This window comes from Xiphophorus couchianus, chromosome 13 (genome assembly GCF_001444195.1).
Source record: "Xiphophorus couchianus chromosome 13, X_couchianus-1.0, whole genome shotgun sequence".
Lineage (NCBI taxonomy): Eukaryota > Metazoa > Chordata > Actinopteri > Cyprinodontiformes > Poeciliidae > Xiphophorus > Xiphophorus couchianus.
Genome location: NC_040240.1, coordinates 17437186 through 17460201, shown reverse-complemented (window position 1 = coordinate 17460201; position 23016 = coordinate 17437186). Strand labels below are relative to the sequence as shown.

At 37.0% G+C, this 23016-nt stretch overlaps 1 protein-coding gene across 1 annotated transcript in view; it reads left to right on the top strand.

Annotated features, from left to right (window-relative positions):
• Nucleotides 1-23016, top strand: part of osbpl10a (oxysterol binding protein-like 10a) — an 86159-nt gene that overhangs the window by 60766 nt on the left and 2377 nt on the right. Inside the window, exons 8-11 of the mRNA XM_028035314.1 lie at nt 13938-14087; nt 14161-14659; nt 20589-20775; nt 22072-22254. Of these exons, the coding sequence (XP_027891115.1) occupies nt 13938-14087; nt 14161-14659; nt 20589-20775; nt 22072-22254 (1019 nt within the window). The remainder of the gene's footprint in view (nt 1-13937; nt 14088-14160; nt 14660-20588; nt 20776-22071; nt 22255-23016) is intronic.

Sequence of the window (23016 nt, the reverse complement as noted above, 5' to 3'; positions counted from 1 at the left end):
TTAAATAGAACCTGTTTGACGACCGACCCGTTATGTCCTGAAGTGAAGAACTGAGAAACAAAATGACTCTAATAAAACTTTCAGGAAAATATTCTGTGGACTGAAATGTCACGTTAAACATAAAGTTAACATATCATTTCAGAAATAGAAAATCTTACTAGCAGTGGTTTGTTAGATTTCCCAACCCTCAGATTCAACTTGGGTTTTCAGTAGGACAATAATCTAAAATACACCTTTGAATTCATGGCTCAAAAATCTGTAGTGGTCTAGTTAAAGTCTGGATCCCAGCTGTTGCTGCCAAGGTTTTTCCACACAGTGACAGGTTGTCCTGGATAGCCTTTTCTTCTTGAATAAACGAGAACATCTGATAAATACAGTTTGCATTTACTCCGGTTGTCTTTTTCTGTATGGTTTGATAATCTGAAACATTAAAAGTGTGTAAATTTCCCAAAGGACAAATGGTTTTTCATGTCACTTTATAACATCCTACATAAAGTATATTCAATGCATGACTACACTTCATTAATCCTGGAGGAAAATTCCCATTAAGAAAGATATTTAACTTTTTTTCTTGTCGTGAGAGAGATTTATGGCCGACAAGTCAGCATTTTGCTGCTAGGTTGCTCTGAACGTCCCCTTGGTCAAATGTTACGCTTCCTTCATTAATTGTCAAAAGCCTAACAAATGCTGTTGTCAGATGTGCTGACACTCATTTCAGTCTAACTGCAAAATAAATTAGATAAGAGACGGAGGAACATTTAATCCTTACTGTGGGATGGAAATCTGCTTTACTGCTGAAAACAGATAATCTGAACCCACAGCGATCAAAAATGGAGCAACATTATCTTCATTTTGTGATCAATTTCTGTTGACGTCTGAGACAAAACAAGAGATAAAAGAACAGTTCATGTGGCTGGATTCATCTGTAGACGTAAAGAATGAGTATTTGATTAATCGGGTTTCAGACATTATGTGCTTTTACATATTTTCTAAAACAGTCTAATAGATTTATGAGTGAATGATTAAAGGGTTACTTGTAAAATTTGCATTAACTATCTAAGACTCGTCTTAATCGCAGTTCACCCACATTTATTCCCATCGAAGTATTCTGACATTGCGCTACAAATTAGGTTTTTAAAGGTTATTAAAATTTTTGATAATATTCTGAGCGATTCGTTTTCCTTCTGTGACGGAGGAAATACTCTTTGTGTCAAGTGTAGATAAAGTTTAAGTCTTAGATCCTGGTAAAGTTCAGATTGTTTTTGTTATTAATACATAAAGTCATAGCGCTGAAGGTGAATGTATTCTCTATTTTTTTTTTTACCATAACTGTAACTAAATTTAAGTCATGACTCTGTAATATCTGACTTCATTACTGTCAGGAAAAATGACCCTGAGATGAGTGACGTGAATTGCAGACATTACTCCACCTTGACACGGATGTTTAACTTTCAAAGTGGGATTTTTTCTTTTAGCCATCATCCATATGAATAACTGATGTCCAGTGTGAGTTACTTGAAGTTTAGTCCTGTGTGACGGGGACAGAAAGGAGAGATGAGAGCAAACTTTATTCAGCTGCAACTTAATTCATTAAGATGATGGCTCGATAAAAACCAGCAAAGTCCAGAGTTCTGGAGTGATTTATTTAAAGTTTGCTGCACAAACATGGAGAAGTAAGTTTGCCATCTTGTGGTTATGAAAAATAATGCAGATGAAATAAAAAACAGAATTTTCTGAGCGTTTTATGAATGCTATAACTACAAACAATAAAATTAAACATGTAATTATTGAATTCTTATGAAATTTCTTGCATAATTCCCTTATCTGCTCATAGTGTAACTAGGTGACAATCTTCCCTGTCTGTCAGTAAAGTGTTTAACCTCTAATCTAATGAGCAGCCACAGCATCAAGGCCTGAAGTGCATTACCTCAGAATAATGAAGGTTTCCTGTTTGAATTATGTAGCACCGCTGTGGCTTTTCATATTCAGTCTAAGTATGCAGCCAGCGGAAAGGGAGATCAGGGCTGCTGCGTGACTGTGGAGAAAATGGAGAGAAAATTGCTGCCCCTTGCAGAAATCCGTTGGCTCTATGCATGAGCAACAGCACCAGTGCATTTACTTACAATATATTCAGGCTGTCTTTCCATAGTTATGAGCTGATTCAGTGCAGCACATATTAACATTCTCAGTCACCTTCATTGACATTGATAAACTGACTGCACACCTTTCATTTTATTAAAAATCTACCCTAAAGTTTACAGTTTAAGGTGGGATTAAATGGAAAAAAGACAATATCAGGATAGATTAGAGTTACAACATCCAGCAGGAGCTAACATGAAACATAGCTAGCGTGTAATATAACCTGACAGAAGAGAGAAACTCAAAATATTTTAGAATCCCCTGATGAATTTCTAAAAAATATTTTCTGTCACCAGCAGGGGGAAGCAAAGTAATCCCTGCCTTTTTGTTTTGTCTATTTCCACTTCATGTTTCAGTAAATAAGATAAAAGACTAGTAAAAACTTAAATTGTTGTGCATAGCGATATTTTTAGATACTTTTTTAGCGACATCAAACTAGAAGTTCAACATCTGATTCATGAGTCACTTTGGTCTTTAGTCCTTACTTTGTTTAGCCTTAAATCAAACACTTTTCTGTTCAGCACTTTTTCCCTTGATCTTTTTCCCTTCTAGTCACATTAACACAGAAAAGTTAATGTTTTAATCATTGCACTGCACAAAAATGTTAAACATTTCCATTATAGTGAAGGCAGAAATGTTAGTCACTGCAAACTTACTTTGTTCTTTTTTATTTTTCCTTTATTTAACCAGGTAAAATCCGTTGAGATCTAGATCTCATCTTTAAGAGGGACCTGGGCAGAAGTCTGCAATACACAGCAACCTGGCTACAAAATAAAAGCAGTGACACTATTTAATAGAATCTTGTTACCTGTTTTTAAGAACAACTCGAAATAAATCCAATGAAATCAGTTCTGACATCTTGAGTTCAGACTGGAGCTGATTCCAGGCTGTAGCAGCATCACACTGAATGCCTGCTTCCCCTTTTCAGTTGGAACACGTGGAAAATGCAAAAGAAAAATTTCATTGGAGCGTAAAGGATGGGAAATAACAGATCTATGTAAGAGAGAGCTTAAGTGTGCTGGAGCCAAGCCGAGTAGAGATTTATAAATCAGGATCATCAGGTGATTGTTTCTCCGTACGCTTAAAGGAGACCATTCAGCTTTTGCATACAACTCACAATGATGTGTAAGACGTCTGCTACCGGTTGCAAACCTTAAAGCACAATGATACACAGCATTCAATGATTGAAGGCATTTGGTCGAAGCATTCATATATAAAACGTCTCCATAATTCAGGAGTGGCAGGAATGTTGCTGCTACCAATTTACTTCTAGCTTTGAGAGAGAAACAAGATCCATTTCGGTAATAAAACCCAATCTTCATTTTCAATGTTTGTAACAAATTTGCTATGTGATTTTTGAAAGAAAGCTCTTTATCTAGAATAAAGCCAAGATATTTATAATTACCGGTACTTGCAAACTCAATTTGTGCTCCTGCAGCAGTTGTAAGCAATAGAGGGATTTCTGGTAGTGTGAAAAAAATCATTGCTTTTGTCTTATCCACATTCAAAACCAACTTCAGAGTTTGTAAGCATGTTTCACTTTCACTTCCTGCAGCGCGTAAAACGTACGCCAGTTGTCGTAAATATTTGATGGCAGTTGTTGCTAATAAAAGTGAAATTTTTTCAGATTGAGTCAGGCTGATCTGGATAGTGTTTTTTTTTTTCAATAAATAAATAAAATCATAATTTTAAAATATATCTTTGTACTATACATGTTTTTAATAAAAAAAAAGTTTGATAATGAGACAAATTTAAGTGTGATTATAAACAAAATGCATAAGGGTGCAAATACGTGGAGGTAACCGTCATATTTCTACAGAAACTGTTTTTCTGTTAAAATCCAATATATTGAAAAACTAAAGAAAAAAATCATACATTTTTCTAAAGTTTATCCAGCTCAATCAAGTCAGATTGTGCCATTTTACACTCAAGGCTACTTTGTATTCTGTGTCTTGGTAAAGTGTCTGTATGCGCTTTTATTTTTACAGAAGAAAAGAAATTTCTTTCTTAAAACACAACAAGCAATTCACCTGGTCAAGTATAAAATTGAGTGTGTTTTTTTAAACTTTATTGTCAAAAATTGGAACAGCTCAGTGTCACAGGAAGTTGTAAGTGAAATAAGTTTATTAGTACTTATTTTGGGACTTTTAACTTTACCAAAGAACGAGATTTAACAGTAAAGACTGAAAACTTCTTCATACCTACTTGTTCTACTGGCAGATTATTTCACTAATAGCTACTTTTTCATCAATATTAAGGAATTATTGACTTAAAACAAGTCACAACTAACTTACAAGTAAGGTATCTGCAATAGATATTAGACCAAAAATACTAGTAAGATTTTGTGTTTTTGCATAAGCCGCATGGTTCAAAGCGTAGGAAAAAAGTCGCGGCTTATAGTCTGAAAAATACGGTCATGCAATTAAATCTTTTTTCCAGAGGTAACGGATGCATCAGACTAGATGAACATTTCTTAAAGATATGAATGGCTGTTGTATTAAATGTTTTACACGACTCTATGTAAACTGCAGAATGCTTCAGTTCCAACTTCCTTTGATTCAAATGCCAAACAGCAGCGCGGACCGGAAGCTCTTCAGTATCGGCCTGGGTGCTGACTTTCAAAGCATCTCTGACATTTAACTTGGAAAACGTGGCTAAAAAAAAAAAGAAACACACAGTAACTGAATCAGTCAGTGTGTTCAAATAGCTCGCTCTTTCAGCCTGCAAGCCTTATTTATTGGAAAGTGCACAGAGACGAAGTTCACTGATTGTGTGGCTAAATGTCAAACAATAAAGTGGGTGGAGTGTGTTTAATGTGGCTGCCTGGGAAACAGATCTACTCACCTGAAGCGTTTCAGAGAAAATGCCAGGAAAGTAGAAATAGGGGTCAGAGGTTAAGAGTATATGTCAATTTTTTAATTCACTCAGCTATATGCAGAAGGAGGCAGGAATACAGTAAATGTGAAAATATGGAAAAATTTGAACCGAGCGTCAATGTTTTGGAGATTGAAACAAAAAAGCAATAAAGTAAAATCTCATCAAATTTGACAGTAAAACACTTTAAGTTTCAGTCTTAAATCAAAATTTGCCTTTTGCAGGAAAAAGTTTTTGTTTTATTTTTTTATAACGACTCACTTTATGATGTTTGATTCGCATTGATTTCTGTGTGTATCAGTACAGAAGGTAGATTATAGTTAACCATCCATCAACTCGTATCTTTTTTAAAATGTTTGATTTCAGCTAAAATCATAAAATATAGACATTAAAATGTTGTTGCACTTGTAGAGGAATCAGAATCATCAGGTCAAAACTAAATGTACATGAAACTGGAATTAAATATGAAGACGTCTCTGCATGCAGAAGACTAACTTCAACACGTGACCCTGCATGGATCAGTTTAAAAAGGAATATAGCCTGTAAAAATTAATAGTTTAAATAAACCGAAGACATGGAATCGCTCAGGTTAAAGAAGTAAATAAACTTTTATCAGCACACAGTTCAAAACTTTGCACAAATCCTTTTTAAAAACAATTAGATTTCTAAAGTTGTTGCTTTAACTAAATATTCCATCTGGATTTTTTTGCTGGAATTGCATTTTTTGGAAAACATTTTTTATTCATTGCCAAAAAGGTTTTTCTTATAATCATTGCTAAATAGTAGTAGTGACTCAGGTGAGTTTAGGCACACCTTGTTGCTAAGAAACGGTAAAAAACATTGAGCACGTGCAAAAATAATGAGGAGGAAGGCATAATTTAACGAAGCTTGTGAGGGTAAGAATCTTGTGGGTAAAGTGTTTAGGCTTTTATTTCTTAAAAACAATTTTTTACTTTGGAAAGTGAATGTAGTCGATCATAAGTCTCATGAGAATTGAGTATAGATCTTTATAGATATTTTAAAGTTTGTTTTATATATCAATTGTGCTAATTATGAGCTATAACATGAGGTCATAAAACTGTAGCATTTTAGGTGTGGACACAAGTAATAATCAAATGTTAGCATCGAGGTAACTTGACTCCTGATATTAATGTTCACTTCCCAAACACATTTGAAAGCATGATCTCTTGTTTATTATTATTATTATTTTTGTTACTAAGCAGCAGTTTAGCTGTAATTTGTAATAATTAAAAAAAGAGTGATTGTACCGGTTGAATTGTGCATAACAAATAAATCCGCTTGATGAGACGAGATGAAGGATATTTAGGTTAGCGACCAAACTAAGGTCTCCTTGATCCTAAATATGAAACATGGATCCTCTTACTCCAGTCTCTCCTGTAAACAATTACAGCTGATATTTCTGAAGAGGTGGAATCGTTAAAATTCCTTGTTGGAGGAGCTTTCTACCCTAAGCAACCTTTAATATTTCTTAAAGCCGAAGGCAGAAAGAAGCGCAAGGCCGGCTAAGCCGGCAGTAATGCAGGCGCGGCTTTGGGCCCTGATGGTTCAGATAGAGGCTGAGCTTCAGGGCAAAGCTTTCGATTTACCGGTCGATGTACAATCCAACCCCTCACCCGTGGTCACAAGCTCTTTAAGTGACTGAAAGGACGAGGTTATGGATGCATTCAGCTGCAATTGGTTTCTGCTGTGAGGTTCAGAGGGAAGAAGCTGCTCCTTTGTGCGGAAACGTGGACGGTTCTGGTATCTTACTTGAACTTTTGCTTGCCATTTGGGCGACCGGGCTTCTCCTGAGTTTACAGTCGCTTATATTAAAGTACATCGGCGCAAAAACGGATCGTGAGCTAAATACCGATTTGAATGTGATTAAAATCCACATGGAGTTTTTCCAGAAAGCCTGAATGAGGGAATCCATTCAGACTGAAGGAAGATAGAAGAGGACATCTTTTGTCCGACATATCTGTTTTAACATGAATGGAGAAAAGGTGGAAGTCACCATGAGGAAAAGCCAGAAAGAGAATCAGCTCAAACTTGTAGCTGTTTGAAACTACAATAAGACTTTGAAGCAGCAGCTTGAAGAGACTCGTCCTTCCTCCAGCGCCGAGGAGGCTGAGATGGAGAGGTGATGAAACGGAATAGCAGATCGTCTGAACGAAAAGACAAGGAGGCAAAAATGATGTGGAATATGGGAAATAGGACCCAGTCTGACTACTGCAGAGAAAACGAGCAGTAACGTCAAGAGGTCTAATCGGAAAATTTCTTCTTTTGTCCAAATTATTTTGACGCTTTCCTACTGAGCATTTGCTTGAGAAAAAAACCTTTTCTGTAGGCTGTAAGCTAAAATATGCCTTCATTTGTTCTGAAAGAATCCAGCTCAGTTCTGCATGAAAAGGAGACATCATGAGGTCAACGTAGTTTTATCTACAAGCCCTAATCTTCTCTTTGTGATTTCCATTTTAGGAATTGAACTTTTATTTTCAGGGCAGAATCTTTGCTGCGCAACATCTTCATGAGTATTTTATAAAAACACGTTACATCCTCTTTGTCTCTTTCAAGCTCTAAACTAAACTGCTTTTTATATTGAAGAATGCCCAAAGTTTTATCAAGTTAAATCATTTTTATATATTTTGTTATGATTAATATTGTGTAATTCCTTATTACTGTCTCTTTGTAAAATTTTTAACCACAGGTGATTCTGTTGAAAGAATGAGCCTGCTTCAAGTTTAATAATGTTACAACTTAATTTTTTAAAAATGTATTTAACGTTTATGTAATCTGGTCCGCTGACTGTTCCAGTCATTGGGTGCAGCAAAGTATGCTCTAAATTTGTACAAGTAATGATTACTCCACAGTGTCTAAGAATAAATTATTATTTTAAACGACCTGCTCAGAAAACATTAAACCATCATACAATAGAAAACAGAAAAATAGCATAAAGTAGAGAAAATAAAAATAACAAATACAGCCATATTTATACTGACTAAACTATAATACACATCATAAGTCAACAGACTTAAAAGCAGGTACATTGATCATGTGCTATAGTTTTTACTAAGTGGAGAAAGGTTAATTTTAAAGTTAGCGTGCTGAGGTTTAGTGTTTTTTTTACAAATTGTTCCAGTCATTGGGTGCAGCAAAGTTAACTGAGGATTAGCCCAAAGATGACGGTGAGTTTATTAGAACGTAAAATGTGAGTATTGTTGTAAATATTGATGAATGAGCGACGGTATTTACCAATCATGGTTTTACAGATGCATGAATGGAGAGATGGCCAGTTTACAAGTGAGTATTGATGACATGGTGGCAATAGAACGAAAACAGATAACAGAGTGATGGATGACATCATGGACTAGAAGCAGATTTGTAGATGAAGATTGTCATTTTCACCAAACTGCTTTGCGATAAGGGAAAACTGAGTCTTAATTTGACTTTTGGAAGTATTGTATTTACATGAGAGTGCACTGACGAGCCATATACATCAGTATTTATATGAGGTGATGAGCTGAAGTGATAAACCATCCACAAATTAAATGTTATGGGAGGCGGTGTGAGATAAATTCCAGATAAAGAACTTATCCTGTTTGTAGCACGACTGCTGATTTGTCACTTTGACAGTAAAGACGATTATTTGATCATCTGCAAACTCATCACAGAAGTGGAGACGTTCAGTGGGGAGATAAAAGCTCGGAGGTCATGTGAGCAGAGGAGCAACTGGAGGAGAGCGGAGGATTAAAACGGGAGCAGCTGGAGGATGGGAGGGAACGGTTTATGACGTCACCGGGACTTTTCCTCTGCTCCCCTTCCTTTTTTCAGAGTGGGTGGTGGGCAGAGAGGCAGACACACACACACACACACACACAGCAGCTCAGCACCGTCTCAGCATCTCTCTGTGGGGAAGGAGCAGGACTCCTTTCAGACGGCTGCCCACCAAGTCCACAAATTCAGATGAAGAGGAGGAAGTGTGTGTTATTTTTTTCCTCGGGGTCCCGTCAGACCTTTAAACTCGTTAAATGACTCCGACCTGGACAGGCGTCCTGCTGAGAGACCGCCGGCTCTTTAACAGGATTTGACGCTAACTGGAGCTTTTACCCAGCAGCTTTCCTGTTTGCGGACCACTTCCCCTCCTCTTGGTGGATTGAACAGTCGGTGGCGTTCAAACACGCCGGTACTTTTTCCTTTGATTGGAGATGAGATCCAGCTTCATGCAGGTCAAGCCTGTAGCGTCACATCAGTGCAGCGTGAGTGTTTGATCACTGTTCACATCTGCTTTAAGTGCAGACTGAAATGCTTATCCAGCATTTCCAGAGTACATCAGCGTTTAGCAGCACTGATCGGAAACGGAAAGTACAGAGCTTGTTCAACACTGAGCATTGATGCAGTCTTCATAAATTATTGAACAAACCAGACTGCAGGGCTTGTTGTGGTAAACGCATTAAACAGCTGAAATATTTACAAAGTGCTTTGTGAAACATTGAAAAGAAGGAAATGCCAACATTTTCTCACTTTTACACACTACTGGTGGCAGTTTTTGATTTGGGCCATCCTGGTGGATGACCGGGGCGACATTAGTAAGAAGGGTTGGGGGAGAATAAGGAGATGAAACGGAACTGAACAAGTTTTCTGTTCAATATCTTAACAAGTATTTATGCTCTGGTTCAGTGTTTCCCAACCCTGGTCCTCAAGGCTCATGGTCCTACATGTTTTAGAGGTTTCCCTGCTTTAATGTGCCTGATGCAACTGATTGCAGTTCAACAAACACCTGCTAATCAGTCAACAATTGAAATCAGCTGGACTGAAGCAAGGAAATACCTGAAACATGCAGGGCAATGAGCCTGGAGGACCAGGGTTGGGAAACACTGCGTCTAGTTTATTGTGAAAATATCTTTGTACATTTGAAATAAGACAAAATTAACTTAAAAGTAACTTTTCAGCAATATATTGGAGTTTTTTTTTTCTTAGTAACTCCTTAATATTAATAAAAAAGTACTCACTATTTATGAAATAATCTCTCCGTTGGACAAGACATTTAAATTCATAATAAAGGACAAACGTCTCGTTCCACTGGATGATTATTTAATTTATATCTTGTATCTAAATATTCCTGCTAAATTTAATTTGATAAACAGTTAAAACTTTTCTGTTTTTTCTTGCGGTGGAAGAACGTAACTTCTCATCTAATTGCATTATATTCAGTTGAGTTTAAGAGAAAAACGTTGCTGGATATTTTGCTTAATTTCTGAGATTTAATGCAGATTGAAAATATTTGACAAAGCAGACATAATCTACATGACTCATGTTTTTGCCACTTGTGCAACCAACTGCAAATTAAAGGCAAGAAACTGTTTTGAAATTGCTTCAATAGCTACTAAGTGTGCAAACATGCCCCCACATTTATTGTCATTTTATTTTGGAATAACCTGGTTACATAAGTGTGCTCACCCACCATTTTGTGTATTTTCAGAAAGTAAGAAAAAGGTATTTTCTTCCAAAGATTAAATCCTAACAGAACATCTAAAATCTAAAGCTTTGAGAGATAATATGCCTTGATCAGGAGTCAAAACATATTATAAATTGGATGATAAATTGTGCCAGTAATTATTGACAGAAATGATAATTATAAAAATGTTTCGAGATCATTTTCAAGTATTGATAAATCTTATACTACTGGAAGTTTGTGCTACTAAAGACAATTGAACTTTAATTTCTCAAGGAACACTTAACCCTGGCACTGTAGGATATTTTTAATATCCAACATAAAACACAACCAAATACAAAAACTTCAAACAAGAAAAACCATAAATTAAATGGATTTGGATGTTTGTGTAAACAAAAAAATATTTCTCTTCAGAATGGAGCTCCTTTTGATTCATTGTGCGGTTAATTGTTTATTGCGACAGAGTTATTCTTGTGTGAAGCTCCGGGTTTTAACACCATTTTGATTCCAGAGCTGCCCAGTTCTGATGGCTCAGATTCAACTAAGTGAAAGTTTTCCTGGCTGCACATCCACGATGCCAAAGATGCTCTGGAAGATTGGAGCTGATAATTATGGAGGCTTTCGGACAGCAGATAACTCATCGTCACGCTGCCTTTCCGCATCCAGACATTACTAATTCACCGACATGTTCAGCAGTAAGCTCGCTCCATGCAGCGCTGCTCAGACCAACTCAGCTGTGGTTCCCTCTTGCTGTCAGGAGCCTCTTTATTTAGTCAAAAGCAGTGAAGTCATAACAAACCTCCCCCTCCTCTCTGTCTTCCCACTCTGCTTCACTTCTATATATATCACTCTGCTTCAGCTCCAGGGACTCGTGTAGGTGTGTGTGTGTGTGTTTGGAGCGTGCTCCGTCCCGTTCAGGGTGTGTGTTCATGTGTGCTTTGCACATAATGTTTTTGGTGCAGAGTGTTCCCAGCGTGTGCATCAATGAGTGGTTATGTGAAGCTGCACAGATGTCTGTGCTGAATAAAATATTCAGGTGACAGAAATCTCTGTCGATCTCCTTCTGTTCCATGCAGCCATGATGCTAGGAGTTTTCCCACTACGTCCTTGGAGCAGTTTTTCTAAAATGAAACTGTGCGATGGGCCCCATTCAGTACAGTGCTTTGCTTCTTATAATCTTTTAAAATGGTCTTTAACAATATTTAATTCAACTGAAGGTCTCATTAAAAGACCTTCAGGCTCTTTTTCGCACATTTCTGCCCTTCACCTTGTACTTCATTATGCACGGCTTTATATTGTGCAGTGTGTGCTCTATGAAGTGGCATTGAATTAAAATGTATCTGCAGCAGATTAGTGATATCTTAAAGTCAGAAAGGAATCTGATACGGGACTTCAAACATGCACCAATCATAAATTAAAAGCCAATCGTATGAGTCCAGCCAAGGACATGAGAAAACCTTTCAAATATCTTCAAAAGGGCGAAAGGTTAAAGCTGGGCTCGCAAAAAAATACAAGGAAGTTTGGCTTCTTCAAAGTAAAACACAGTTTCCTACAAAAGTATTCACAGATTTTAAGCTTTTATAACCACAGATTTTAATATGTTTTAATGTGACAGACAAACATAAAGTAGTGCCTAAGCGGGAAATCAAACCTTTTCACAAAAATGTTTTATTATAGTAGACTTTTCATTCAGTCTACTTTGCAGATTCATCTTTAAATACAACAACAGCTGAAATTTTTGCTTTTTTCTTTTCAAATTAGCTCAGATGGAATGGGAAAGTGTTGGTGACTGTTAGATTCATGCCTGGACTTTGACTGGGCCATTCTGACACATGAATTTTAATGTCATTTTGACAGATGGCTTTTAGATTTTTCCATCACTATTTAAAAAATAAAGGAAAATGTTCTGTTACACAAAGCTCCATCAAAGTTTGTAGCTGTAAAGTGAGAATACAGAGCAGACAGAAGGGGATAAATGATTTTGAATAGAAAAACAAGGCGACAATTCGAGACTTTTGCACACTTTGTCATAACCGGAACTGCTTGGAGAACACAGACGTAAAGAATGAAGAGCAGGGTTTTGTTGCCCACAGGCTTTGGGGCACTTTGTGCATTATGCATCAACCTCTTTCTTGTTGTTTTTCTTCCATACTTTCCTGCTTCGGGTTGCTAAGGCGGAAATCAAAACCATAAATTTGTTTTAATCTCAACTGGAGCCTATTTCCGATAAATGACAGAACAAAACCGAGGGAAGCAGCTTCTGTCTGCTTTGACTAATTCGTAAATTGTGATTGGTAAAGCTTGCTGCGGGTAGGAGAGAATATCCCACCTGGGAGACGGAAAGAACCTCGAGATTCTGGTTGATGATAAAATACTGACAGCCTCGTCTTTGGAGGGAAAACACGGCTGAGTGGATAAAACAAGACTGCAGATACGAGTACCACTAATTAGTGGTACATTTGGGTGTTTTGTGTTTATCATAACAAAAAAAGACTTTAGTTTAATCTGCACTCTTGGGATTCATGTAGAAATAACAAATTTCTTTGCAAATTTACATTACAAATATTTAGTATATTTGAACTCAGTGGAATGGTGTTCCTCCTCCACTTCTTCAAGCTTCCTTCTAACAATCTGTGCACAATACCTGATCATATCAAGGGGCGTTTCTGCAACTCTTTTGCTTTAAATCATGTCAGCATTTTTTTATTTACAGCTAAAAACTCGTTTTAGGATGCCACACTGAACATTTGTGGCAGATGTAAATACATTCCCAGAGGGCTTTTCCTGAACGCGGCGCCTCAGGCTGCAGCTGTCACAGATGTGAAAGAATTAAACGGTATTATTAAAATGGCTGATTTATGTTTTCTGTTTACGACAAATAATTCTACAGGGTCCTTATTCGTAAATATCCACAAAAACACAAATTTAAAAAGTCACTTCATTTATAATCAAGTTTGAAATATTTCAGTTTAATGCAGCTCCGGTGGTTGAAACGGTGATAAGCGAAAGCAGTGTGGATCATTTTGAGGCCTCAGAGAGAAGGAAACCAGAAACATAACTTAAAAAACAAATGTCTTGCTATAAATGAAATAATCTAATAATCTTTCATCAGTACTTAAGACTTATCGACTTTATATAAACTCCTATATCTTGCTGAAAAGTTACTTATGTTAGATTTTGTCTTATTCCAAGTGTACTAAGATATTTTCACTAGAAACTAGACCAAAACCATTTTAAAATTCATGAATTTCCAGCATGTAAATCTGTCTGTAATCTTTTCTTACCTTCCTTTAGATCAGGAAATGATCAAGAAAAAATCAAGTCCAAAGAAAAACTTTACATGTTTTTCACAAACAATTGATCAAGATCTTGTCACGTTGCAGAAGTGTTTGGCTTCCTGGAAACAAAAGGAAGTTAAGTTAGGTTAAGATTGGAAAGGTAATAGTTTGTGTTTTTGCTCGTGTTTTGGCAGCACCACCCCGGGCTGGAGGACATCAGTCCCAGTGAGGAGGTGACGGACACGGAGGACAACGATGAGGAGGACCTGGGCGTCCTGGACGACCAGCGGAGCGTCATCCTTCACCTGCTGTCCCAACTCAAACTGGGGATGGACCTCACGCGGGTGAGCCTCCGCCCGCTTCTTCACCGTTACAGCTGCGACTCTGCAGCGCGTGTTACCTGTCTCTCCTCCGCAGGTGGTGCTGCCCACGTTCATCTTGGAAAAGCGATCCCTGCTGGAGATGTACGCCAACTTCATGGCCCACCCCGACATGTTCCTGTCCATCACAGCCGGGGCCACCGCCGAGGACAGAATCGTGCGCTTCGTGGAGTATTACCTGACCGCGTTTCACGAGGGACGGAAAGGCGCGGTGGCCAAGAAGCCCTACAACCCGGTGCTGGGGGAGACGTTCCGCTGTTCCTGGGAAGTTCCTCGGGACAAAGTCAAACCTTTGGTCAGATCAAACCAAGGGCCGGCTTGGGAACCCGGCAGAGGATCCAACAACTCGCAGCAAGGGGAAGATTCGCCCGAAGGCTCTTACAGAGTCCGGTTCGTCGCAGAGCAGGTGTCCCATCATCCTCCTGTTTCTGGGTTTTACTGCGAGTGCCGGGAGCGGCAGATGTGCGTCAACGCTCACGTGTGGACCAAGAGCAAGTTCATGGGCATGTCTGTGGGCGTGTCCATGGTGGGAGAAGGTGAGTCACACCGCCACAACAATCCGGTAAAAATAGATTTTTATGCAGCAGAACTGCAACTAACGGTAATTTTATTGATTATTCTGCTGATTAATTGTTTAATCAGATAAAAAAAAAAATCAACACATTCTGCTGATTTTCCATTCAACTTATTAAGCTTTTTATACAAAAGTAGAAATACATTAAAACATGCAAATGAACAAATAATGACATTCCTTTTTTAAATAAGAAAATAAACATTTTCTTGCCTAAAATGCAGTAACATAGCATTCCTTCTGTGAATTTAAAACTACTAATATGCTACTTGAGAAGTTTTGGGTCGAACATATTTACAGACAAAGTTTCTTTTTTTAATCTTTAATGAACAGTCTAACGTTTTTGATTCTGTACAGGAAGCAAACTGATACTTTGTGAAAAAATATATATCTAATTTTGCTGCAAAAGTTTGCAGAAACAACAAATACTAGTGTATAGTTAAAGTATTTTATTCCTGACAGCCATTTCTATATGTTTGGAAAAATTGTTTAAATAAAGTCTCATCCCCCTTTGCTGGGTTTTGTAAAACTTCCCTGGGGTCGGTGCAGATTTCTCTTTCTAGCAAAGGTTTTCTTAGGTTTGAGAAATAAAAGGTGGTCAGAAATCGCTGCCTCAGCGGAGAAGAGGCAGCTTTGTGATGGAGGACTCGGCACCCCGCCTGCTGCATTTCAGGGACAAACATCCTTACATAATAAAACCGCAGCACAAAAGCGCCGCCATGCTGCGTCTCCTGATTTCAGCTGCTTCTGAACAAAACAAAAACAAAGCCCCAGAACACACCTGGGAGGATGGCATTCAGACGAGCGGAGCTGCAGTTTATTCCTTATTCACATCGACAGCAACTGGAGGGAATTTGGCTTAGAATAAGGTAAAGCAGTTGTTGCATAAAATCAGTTTATTATGGTTCAAATTCAGCTAAACAACCTAAAAGCTCGCTATTTCAGTTTAAATAGACGCATGTCTGGTATTTTAAACATTTCGACTTATTTTCCTGTTTGTTTTGTTTAAAGGGGCAGCTGTCAAAACAAACAGCCCTAATTCAGTTCAATTCAAAGTCAAAAGGAAAGATCTTCTGCAGAAACTTTTTCCAAACGTATAAAATATTTTATCAACATAATAATATTTTTTTCACAGATTTCTTTATGAAGTAAAGTCCCAACTTCCTCTTTCAAAACTTAACATTTATGTTGTTTTTATTTTAATGTGGGAAGATGCAGTAGCAGTAAGAAATCCAGAAATCTCATTGCAAAGAAGTTTAAAGTTGTTCTGCATGTTGTTGAATGAAATGCATTTGATTTTCCAGCATTGCTGGTTAAATCTCTCCATAATGTAACCTCTATGTGAGTGTTTATCTTTTATTTATTACATTTATGGTTACTGAAAGTCTGAAAGAACTTTTCATGACCCATTTTCACCCTCAAAACGATTCAAGTCCTGCACATTAATCAGAAAACATCGAACCATAACACGTTCAGATGATTTCCTCAGAATTTCTCACCTTACAAACAGGAGATGGTGAGTCGATGCCAAAGAGTTCGATTTGATCCAATTTGCTTAACACGTCCAACTTAAGACAGGCAGATATTTTAACTTTCAGTGTGTTTTATCCTGTCATAAATGTGTCTTTTTACCACATGAAACAAAAACTACCATAAACATTTGTGGAGTTTTTGGTTTTTTTTTTGTAATTTCTGTTTTCATTCCAGTATCAAAATAAAAACATTTTAGCAATCCAGTCATATAAATTAGAATAAGCGTACAATGAGGGTTTTTTTTTGTCAGATTAAAAGTACCTTCAGAAAACAGCCACCTTTAAGCAGGTATTAAAAATACATTTTATTAAGTCTACATTTCTGTTTTTAAAAATATTTGTTACTGAAATTTGGTTTCCTCTTAGGGGAAAATCATAATTAACAAACATCCATGTGTTTGAAATACATCTACATAATATATAGTGATAAAAGTTTCAGAAATAAATTGGGGTTTTCAGTAATGTGCAGCGGAGAATACTTCTTACAGAAATACTTACAGAATATTTCTGCGTTTCTAACATTTAGTTTGCTGATTAGTGAGATTACTCATTCATGCAAACCTGCAGTTCGCTTCATGCCATCCTAAGAAAATGTATCAGAAATCAAAAAGTCTTAAACATGATAATGTCATCTAGAGGTAAATTAAAACGCAAACAACAAATATTTAGCTAATAGTAAGAAACGAGACCATAAATCTCAGAACCTTTAAAAACAAAATATTGTTTTTGCTGCAACCCTTTCCGTTTTAAACCTGATGACGCCACAGAAAGCAACAACCCCGACCGCTCCATCAGCACCTGAACGCCCCGTACGGTCACCCACCCGCGCCTGGACAGATTGGCTCAGACCTCAGCTCACCTGTTGGCAGCTTGTGACTCATGGTGACATTCACCTCAGGACGTATTGATCGCTGTTTGTCCTCTAACTGCCTCTGATTATTGCAGACTCATTGATGAGCAGTGAGTCAGCAGGAGAAAAGCTTGATTTAATCTGACGTGGATAAAATCGAACTTTAGAGTTGGAAAAGTTAAGAAACAGTCGAGGGAAATATACTGGAACATGGATATGGAGCAAGAATGTCTTGGCTGAAAAAGTATTCATACCACTCAGCTTTTTCCAGTTCTGTCAAGTGTCAAACTTTAGGCGCGGGGGCCAAATCTGGTCCAGCGAAAGACATTATGCGGCCATCCGGACTCGAGAGGGCCACATACATAAACTTTCAAGATAACAGCTGTGCGCTTAAATCTTATTTTATTAGTCAAATCAAAGCAGTTTTTTTAATCTTTACACTGCCAAATTGTTTAGAGATGATCAAAAGACTGACATCATTATCAGAGCATTTTTATTCATTTCACATTTTCCACCAAACATCAGGGCTGCATCATATGACACACACTTCCTTAAACATGAACGATCTGACGTTTCACAAAACGTACTTAATTCCTTTACACTTAGAACCACTGAAGACACATTAACATTCACCCTGAGAGAAGAAAATACAACGAACGCGTTCGATTTTTGGTCCTGATGAATAGCTCTCTAGTGTGGCTGGGCTGCAATGAAACACACTGAATCCCAATCATCTCAATGTCAATATCTGATTATCATTTTGGCAGAGGACTACTTGGATGACTTTCTTGGTAGAATATTAGAGTTCAAGTGCCATTCATGCAAATTGTGCCTGGTAATAATATAGTTTATTTGGCCTGTTTGATGGGTTTCACAGCTCCAGATGCTCTGGTTTGGATATTTTTAGTGCCTGAGAAACTGAAGGTCACAGAGCAGCGGAAACATTGTGATGAAGAAACAAGAAAAGATTTGAAGAATTGTCATAATCAATATTGTTACCATTTTCAATATAGCAAAATGGTATGAAATCACACAGCAGACTATATGGTTTGTGATTTCTTTTCTCTTTTTGATTTGATTTTGATCACCAAGAGAGAAAAAACAAGAAAAAAGGTAATGCGTACATATTTCTAGTTTAAGTGTAAATGCAACACTATATTACATATCACACAATTACACATAAACACACCAATTATTTGATGACTTATTTAATCATAGCTTTTTTCTGTCCTGCAGACCATGATATAATTTTCCCATTTAGTGTTTCCCTTCTAAATAACAAGACGTCTTCATTTTTGCCTTTTAAAAGTCTTTCCACTTATTTTTGAAGAAGTTCTTGTACCTATTTAAATCCAAAAATAAACTAGTGATTAATATCTGAGGATAGAAGAGAAAATAAATAAAAGGAGGAGTTGAAATTAAGATCCATCAGCCTTCATTTTGATTTATATCAATGAAAACAAAAGCTGTTTTAGTGAGATACTGTTTAACGTACTGTAGGTTCTTTAAGTTTTATGTTTTGTGTAGGATCATAATCACTGAGTTTAGAACAATTTTTGAGTAAAAGGTGGTTTAAGAAACCAGAACGAAAATAAGACTTTCACATTTCATTTATTTAAATTAATATTTTATGTCAAACATATGGTTAGATTAAAAAAAGGAATGTAAAATAAATTTTATTTGAGATAACGTGGGTGGTCTCTCTTTGAATTAAAAAAAAAAATTGATTTGCAAGAAAGATCAAACATTATATGCCTGAGAGCCAGATAGGTTCAGAAGAAGAGCGGCGAAGTGCTGCATCTGGAAAACGCTGCTGCTGCTTTCTCCTTTTCTATCCAGTCATTTCACCTCACTATGCTTCTTGCTTGTTATAAATGGAGGTCAGAAGAAAAAAACGGAAAAATCTGTCTTTAGGAAGCAGAAAAAGCAAATATCAGCTCATTTCAGAGCCTTACTTTAAAGTTTCAATGACTTATAATTCAGATTTTAGAGGCTTAAGCAAAAAACTTCCTCTGAAAATGACGAGGTCATGATTGGCTGAAAATGCATTTTATCTACTCAAGCCGTTCTCATGTAATTTTAATCCCAGAGCTTCAGGCCGTTGTTAACACGGAATAGTTTTATCTCTAACAAATCCCCTCTGTTGTTTCCTGTTCGCTGTGGCACCACATGCACTTTTCCTCTCCGGCAGCAACAAACAGCCTCACAAGTGGTTTCCTGTAACCAAGCAAGAACAGAAAACTATTCGTAAAGCAGAGAGAGTTTGGTTATTGCAGAATAACGCCATGATTCTCCAGTCACGTGTGGAGCGAGGGTAGACGGCCTTTTTCTATCAGAAACTCTGCAGACAGGCAGGCTGGGAATGCAAAGCTTCAGATAGCTGTGTACAAAGAAAGTTTTAAAACAAAAGCAAACGAAAGAAGGTGATTTATACAGGATAAAAACTGATTTAGCCTTTACTAGGAGTTAAATCTGTTTCCGTAAGATTTATGTCCATGAACTTCAAAGTATTTGTTGGGATTATTTGCAACAATAAGTAGTGAAAAACCATCAAGTGAGCTTAAACTCAGTCAGATTCAATGGAGAGAATCTGTAACCATCGTTTGAGGTTTGAACTTGGACTAGGCCCTGCTATTACACCGAGTTACAAAATAAACTTTTTAGAAGTTGTTCTCTATGTTTTTTCAACTGAATTACAAAATTTTGCACCGCTGAATCCAAAATCCAGTCCATTTTTCAAATTAGGTTTTTATTCTAATTTGATTTAGAGAAATCTGATCTACTGACTAAATTGATACAAGTTTTGTGACATTATCACTTCATTTCCATTTATATTTATCATCCAAAAACGTTTTTCTGTTTTCTAACAGAGTGCATCAATTAAATGTTACAAACTTGGATTTCTGTCAATTGAATAATAAAACACTGATAAGGGAAGGACATGTAAATTGAACATTACGTCTTCATTGTGCCAAATTCTCCATCTCTTGTCTGTCCTGATAGAATCTTTTCTTGTCGCTCATGGATCCCAGATTCTCCAGATGTGAGAACAAGTCATGGATTTTGATGCTCATGTTGCTCCATAGTTCAGAAAGTTGACCCGATTAAGCAAAACCAATGTGATTTTTGGATTCAGCTCATTAAATGACCCTAAAACAGTTGAAAAACCCCAGACAATGTTTTGGCTGTTGACCAGTGTTATGCATGTGTGTGTGTGATGGGAGTTTTTATTTTCTAATTTTGCTGTTTTTTAAAAAAAAGGGTCCAACCAAAGACTGGGTTTGTAAATTAGCCCATGGCTAGAAAACCTTCGTACATGTAATGTTGTTCACTGTCCTTGATTGCATAAACTTGAGCTGAATTATGCATTTAGTAATAGAAATAAATTAAAGATGTGTGTCGATGTCAACGCTCCTCCTCAGGTTCGAACTTTAACAATTAAAAATAAAAAGCAGTTTCCTCTCACATGAACGTAATTGAATCTAATCATTTTTTTCTCGTCTTCCTCCCAGGAGTCCTGTGTCTCCTGGAGCATGACGAGGAGTACGTCTTCACTCTGCCCTGCGCCTACGCCCGCTCCATCCTCACCGTCCCCTGGGTGGAGCTGGGGGGAAAAGTCTCCATCAACTGCATCAAGAGCGGCTACTCGGCCACGGTGACCTTTCACACAAAGCCTTTCTATGGAGGGAAGGTGCACAGGTGAGAATTTATTATTTTTTTTTATCAGCTCTGACAGCTTTTATACTCTAAGAAAGGACTCCAGGCTGCTGCTTCTCTTCTCTGACACTTCATTCAGAAAAGCTCCACACGCCGAGGAAGATTATTCCTTTGTGAAGCTGTCTGACTTTTTAATTTATGCCCGTCTTCTTCTGTGGTAATGGAGGTCGCAGACTGACAGCGGCAGCATGAGTAGAGTCTATTTTCCCCTGCTGATTCTCCATTGTTCAGGCTTCACTTTAATTTTCTAAAATGAGATGGTTTTATTTATCTAAGAGGTCACAGAACACATCTGAATTAAAATTCATTATAACATCTAATACTGTTTTCTTGAGCAATTTCTCTACTAAAAATGTTACATTCTTACAAAAACAATACAACTATTAAACACAGAGCAGTTAAACTACCTTATGAAATCTGGAAACTATAGAACAATAAAAATAAGATTTTTGTGTCATTCAGAACTTAACATGCAGCTCTGGAAAAATTTAAGAGTCCACTGCACTGAACCAAATTGAAAACCTCCTGGTTATTCCACCAAATATTAATTTCTGAACTCTCTCCGAGTTAAAATATTAGTATTATTGTTTCTAAATGAATATAAACTTGTTTTCTTTACATCGAGGTGTGAAAGCACTGCGTCTTTTTTGTTATTTAGACCATTTCTAATTTTCTGCAAATAAAAACAAAATGTTTGCTTGGAATTTCAGAGACATGTTGTCAGCAGTTAATAGGATAAAAGAACAATATTCACTTTACTCAAACATAAACCTGCAAAGAGTAAAATCTGAGAAACTGATCATTGTACGTGGTCTCTTAATGTTTTCCAGAGCTGTAGACCAAGACTGCAATGGCTTTTTACTTTCTGATAGTGGATAACATTCGAGTTAATTTAGTTTAATTTGAGTTGAGTTTGACTTTATTAAACAAAGTTATATACAAAGATAATTTAAAAATAAAAAAAGCAAATAAAAGAACAGCAGTAAAGTATATTTACACGTTGTGATTTCATGGAAAATCAATAAATATATTAGGTGTCCAGACGCCTGAAGGTCCCATGTTCATCTGTTTAAACTATATTTTATTAAGTATAAACAGCATGAATATGTCCAGTCAACATGAGATGAGTTCTGTGACCCAGAAAATCTTCTGACAGCCTATTAAATCATTGCTTCTGGTCATTTCTGTACATCATGTTTGTTTTTTCTGGAGCTTAAAGGAGCATTAAATGAAAAGAAAAGCAGTCGAGAATCGTTTCTTCCTTAATTTAACCTACAGGGTGACAGCGGAGGTGAAACACAACCCGACCAACACCATCGTGTGCAAAGCACAGGGCGAGTGGAACGGCACGCTGGAGTTCACCTACAGCAGCGGGGAAACCAAAGTGATCGACACGTGCAAACTTCCTGTCATCAGGAAGAAGCTGCGACCCGTAGAGAGGCAGGGCAAGATGGAGTCCAGGTGAAAACAAACATCCAGGCACTGAAGATTTTAATAGTTAGAATTATTTAAAATACAAGTTTTTATTCTAAACTTGTTCCTCATTTTATGTTACGTTTACAACAATGAATGCTTTTTATTTGGATTGTGCATGGCGACTTTTTGTATCGAGTCAAAACTTTGTCCAACTTTCAACTGGTCCTACAAAGTGTGAAAAATAAAAATATGGTGCTAGTGTGAACCATAAACAAAGACAGTTAATATTACTAAAACTAAACATTTAATGTAGGTCTAAGTTAACGTGCTAACGCATGCAAAAACGTTTAGTGCACTGATATGACATAACTCAGATTAATCGCATTAATCGTTTATTGTGACCTAAACGTCTCTGTCCTGTGGAGGTTCACAGTCACCTCGTTCACAGCAGTGCAGATTCACAAGCGCCAGGAAATAGATGTGTGATGTCTGGGATGACGGCATGCCAGCGCCATCGTAAATAGAAAAAGGAAGGAGTACATTTTTGCCAAAATCTCTGAAATTTTCTGGAAAAAACTTGGTATTTCTGAGTTTGAAGTTTTTTCTATAAAATTTGAGATTATTCTCAAAATTTCCACTATTGAAACTCTGAAATGACCAAGTTTGATAAGTTATCCTTCCAACCAATTTGTAGTTAACATTTCTAAATTGAGCTTGAAATAAAAAATACAATTTCTAAACAGTTTTCTTGAGTATAAAAACCTGGAAAACTGAGATGTTTGGTTTAAGACAATAAAATATTTTCTT